Below are 4,764 nucleotides of genomic sequence, written 5' to 3'. Positions count from 1 at the left end.
TGGTTACTGCCGTTCGCAGGGACTTTACTTCGGTAAACAACCTTGACTTTCGTCATGAGTGTGCCGGAAAATTCTTTAGTTTCACATGTGTTTGTGAGATTTTTCTTTCTTATCAGGTGCTTTCAGATTTTAAAGAACAAACATTCAAAGATAACATTAGATGGTTTGATCAAACGGCTTAGCAGAGAAGTTTATTGTAATAATTTTTCTGGAAACAAATTTATCACACAAGAATTGACAAATTTTGAAAACATCATGCTGTGACCGTTAAGGACAACGTAATCGTGTTGGTTGAATTAAAAACCCGATATTTATTATTACCATTATTATTTATTCGAACTGTCAATGGCAACTTAAAATATAACACGTAAGACATACAACTCGATCAGAGGAATATTTATATTGTTCAAAAATCATTTTTACAAAATGTGCATTGCGCTTAAGAAACAAAAGTTGTAAAACATTATTGTTATTTAAAAAACATATACAAACGCTCTACGTAATAACCCATTTAAAACAAAACAAACACTCCACGTTCGCCCCGCTTGATACCGTGTTTATGTAAAGAGAAGATGGACCTTCCTGCGTCAGCAAATGCGGCGCATGCACATGCAAAAGACGCTCCCACCACCACCCACACTCCGGCGGCACATCAATCATGTCGCCTGCACATAAAACATCGCCCGCATCGACGAGAAAGAGCCAACGTGAGCCGACCGGTGGGAGAAAGAGTACACCGGCACTGCGAGCGGCGCGAGCGAGACCGCACACGTTTCGCGCACATCTCATCACCTCGCATTTATCGCGCGGTCCGTTTTGTGTCCATCGCCGATGGACGGGTGCTCTCGCTCTCGCACACGGTTCCGCAGTGGTCAACCACGTGCCATCCTTGTTGTGGACGCGAGCGAGATCGATGCCTTCGATGCGAAGGATGATGGCGACGTGACGAAGATGATTTCTTTCCCGTGGACGCCGCTCATCCATCACTCACACCCGGGCGGTGCGAAAGGGACGTACGAATGACCGCGAGCCGAGTGAGTGAGAGAGCTAGTGAGCGAGCGAGCGCGCGAATCGCCGTTCCACCGCCAAAGATCCTTGTTAAAGAGTTGGCGAATGTATAAATATTCATGCCTGGAAGAGCCCCTCGGAGGAGGCTTTAAGGAAAAGATGGACCGTCTTCGGAACAGGGCAACCAATCAATACAGGATATCGACCACACCACCTCTCGCCGGAATTCGGATTGAAGCACAGCGAGTAAAAGACCAGCGGACACGGTGAATTTAAATTTTAACATATACATAGGTTTGTATTTTGCTGCCTCTGCCGCCACCACCGCGCGCCTCGCTCGAAATTGAATCTCCTACTGTTGCTGCTGTTGTTTTTCTTTCCGTTCGCCGACTCCGACTGTGGTAGTGTGTGTTTCAAAGTGGTTTAAAATGTTTGCATTTAAATAATAATTGATTTTATGATTTATTTTTCCATTCCATTATTATAATTAGGTTTTTACGGTTCAATAGTATCTTACTCTTCGCTGCTGCTGCTGCTGCTAGCGGCCGCCGCCTGCATTGCAAATTTTAATTGTGTTTGTGCCGGGCGCGTGTGTAACCCCCCCACTCCACTCGGTTTCCCGGGTGTTACAGCCCCCCACCCCACCGTTAGTAGTTCCCCATCGGGGTAGTTCGAGCAGCTTATCGAAATCCGGGGGACTGAAAGCGTTACTCACGCGCACGCAGCATCGCCAGCATCGCACTAAAGGGGGTTCCTTCACATCCTGGGACACTACCGGGAAGTCTTTCCCGCGGGGAGATTATCGTACAATCGAGGAAGTCTTAGGATTTCGGCGCGCGGACGCTGCCCTCTCGCTCTCGCTCTCTCCCTCTCTCTCTCTCTGCTACTACTCACTACGCACCGATCTAAAAGATGAATGTTTTTTTTTTGTCGTTTGTTTGCTGCTTTTATTTTGTTTACTTTCACTGGGGGCAGGGAGAGCTCCAACAAACATGCGCGTTTGGCGCGCGTTAATTATACCTTTTTTTAATTCAATGAGGGGAATATTTTTTGGGGCTTTTCGAGACGTTTTGTTGCTTTTTTTTGTTTTGCTTTTCTTGGCTCTCCGTTTGGGTTTAAAATACAGACGCTGGGACACAATATTGTTACACAATCCGCGTTTGATGATCCTTTGGGGGGGGAAGTGGTGTGACTGTGACTGTGTCTCAATTCATTTATCCTAAGAGCGCCTCCTGCGATCACTACGCCGACCAAGTTTACGTATACGTGTTTTTTCTTTTCTTTTAGTAGTAGTACTGTGTTAGTTAGTAAGGATCAGCATTTGCGGTCGAATAATTTCACTCCGTTCCGACTTCGACTTCGAATGATTCCAAACGGGGGTTGTTTTTTTTTAAATAGTTTTACCAGTTTCGGCTGGCTTAAATACATTGCTGTTTAACACACGCGCTGTGCGCAGCGCTGGTTGAGTCGCAGTCGCATCGAGTAGTAATGTATAGGAGGTAAAAGTAATGATAATAGGCGTTCATATATGTAGCGCAATAGTTCAAACCTCTCGCTCTCTCGTTACACAATATACACGTTTTTTGTTGTTCGTTTTTTTTTACACAATATAATATACTTAATACGGTAGGTATACGTTCGTAGATATAGTATCTCGCGGTTTGCCGCGCTTCGGTATACCCAATGTGTGTCTCTCTCCCTCTCTCTCTGTTCGCCGCTCTACTAGAATTTGCAATTTTGCCCGCGTATACAGAATTTCGATCGTATGATTTTTAATATTTATACTAAATGCGTCTCTGCACACACCGCGGCCACCACCAGAAGCCCATCGCCTAACGCCTATCTGTGTGCGCGTCGCTAACTTAAATCACTCTCAATAAATAGGGGGCTGCTTTCCGCCCCGATCCTTCGCTCGATCGCCCGATCGCGCTGTTACGCGTTCCATTAAATGCTACGATTCTTAATAAGTGATGTGGTGGTGTTGGCCGTGAGTGCGTGCGTGATCTCTCTCTACCTTCGGACTACCTTCAGCTTGGAGAGCACAACAAAGCTGACAAAAGTGGGTACACCCTTTACAAGTGTTTATTGTTGTTTGCTCGGTGTGCGGGCGGGACCTCTATTTACAGCCAGCTGCCTGGCACCTTTAAATGCGTTACTCCGACCATAATCATAAAAACCAATAGTAAGGAAACGAAAGAACTGCTCTAATCACAAGGGTCCCTTCCTCCGCTAGCCAGGGTCTAAACTCGGGGGGTGTGTCTGATGCGCTGGGCCTAATCTCTCGGCGAGTGTGCGTTTTAATGTTAAAATCCTCTACTTTCTGCTCGTAAATCGTAACCCTTCTTGCTGGGGAGTGTGGTGTGTAAGGTAGTATACAGTAGCACACGGTTTGTTGTTTGGCACGTCTGTTGTTTGCTCGTTTCTCGTATCGCGTTTCTTTTTGTTGTTGCTGTTTTAGCCATCCTGTTGTGGTTCGGTCATTTTTGTGGTTGTTTGTGTTGTTTGCTGTTTGCCGTATACTGGGTTTTGTTTCACTTCTTTCTTTCTTCTTGTCTGTTGACTTGTTTTTCTTCTTTAGTTCGTCTACCGATTTTTTCGCCTTTTGTTTTGTTTTGTAAATTACGTATACCAGAGATTGCAGAGAGTAAATCGAATATTCTGGGTGCTTCTTCAATATGCTGGGTTCTTTTTCGTATCCAGGTTGCGTTTTTTTTCTTTCGTTTTCTTCGTATAACATGTTGCAGGGTAATTATTAGTTGACTTTATAGCTTACTGGGGTGACCTTTCTACTAATTCTACCAGACTCTCTCTTTCCCCGTTCGTCCACCTCTCTCTCTCTCTCTCTCTCGCTCTTACCGCTTCCAAATGGTGATGATCCTTCGGGGGAAGATATGTGGTGGGCGCTCCTTAGGCGCGTCAGACGTACTTGGAGGACAGCTGCTTGGCCAGCTCGGTGTACTTGAGGAACTTCGAGTGGGGGCTCTCGTCCTGGAAGGTGCCCGCCGGTGATTGGGCCGCCGCCGGCGGACTCTTGGCCGGTTCGCCCCGCCGTTCCACGCTGTCCCGCCCGGATCCGGCCCCACCCGACGAAGAAGATCCGCCGCCGCCGGAAGTGACCAGGGCCAGTGGTGCATTGGAACCCCCCGATCGGGGCGATTCACCTCCCGACGGTGAGCCGCGCGTCTTCAGCAGTGCCTGGGCTCCGCCGCTGGCCGCCGCCATCGAGTTCTTCGGATCCGGAATGACGTCATCGTTGACGAAGTGAGCCTTCGACAGGTGATGCCGGTAGGCGCCCTTCGAGCTGAACGTCGTATCGCAATACGCACACTTGAGTGTCCCCGAGCCACCACCACCTCCGCCGCTGCCACCTTCCTCGCTGGCCGCCGACCCTTCGTTGCAGGCCCAACTGAACGCCAAGATGGCGCCCGGAGCCGTACGGGAAGAGGTGGACGATGGGTTGCCGGCCCCGCCGGCAGCATTTCCGGCGGTGGCCGCCAGCAGCGCGGAGCTGGACCCCGCCCCCCCGCCACGTCCTCCACCGGGGGTTTCGGTTTTATCACAAAGTTTCTGGAGCGCCGCCAACGGGTGGGCACTGGACTTCTTGCCGCCAGCGCCGCCACCACCACCACTTCCGGCACCTTCCGCACCTCCGTTTCCGGCACCACCGCCGCCGGACCCGGTGAGGCTATCGAACATGGACGAGAGCGCCCCGAGGCTGCTGCTGACGGACGAGGCCGGAGTGGATTTCTTGGCCGT

The 4,764-nt window shown here is 49.3% G+C and overlaps 1 protein-coding gene across 1 annotated transcript in view; it reads right to left on the bottom strand.

The window, feature by feature from the left end:
• Nucleotides 1-3,924: 3,924 nt before the first annotated feature.
• LOC131210250 (protein tiptop) overlaps nt 3,925-4,764 on the bottom strand; it is a 12,141-nt gene continuing 11,301 nt past the window's right edge. Inside the window, exon 2 of the mRNA XM_058203464.1 lies at nt 3,925-4,764. This exon is cut by the window's right edge and continues 3,304 nt beyond it. Coding sequence (XP_058059447.1) covers nt 3,925-4,764 — 840 coding nt within the window.

Source organism: Anopheles bellator, chromosome 2, assembly GCF_943735745.2.
Source record: "Anopheles bellator chromosome 2, idAnoBellAS_SP24_06.2, whole genome shotgun sequence".
NCBI classification, from domain to species: domain Eukaryota; kingdom Metazoa; phylum Arthropoda; class Insecta; order Diptera; family Culicidae; genus Anopheles; species Anopheles bellator.
Note: the sequence above shows the minus strand (reverse complement) of the source record. Positions and strands in the feature narration are given on the sequence as shown.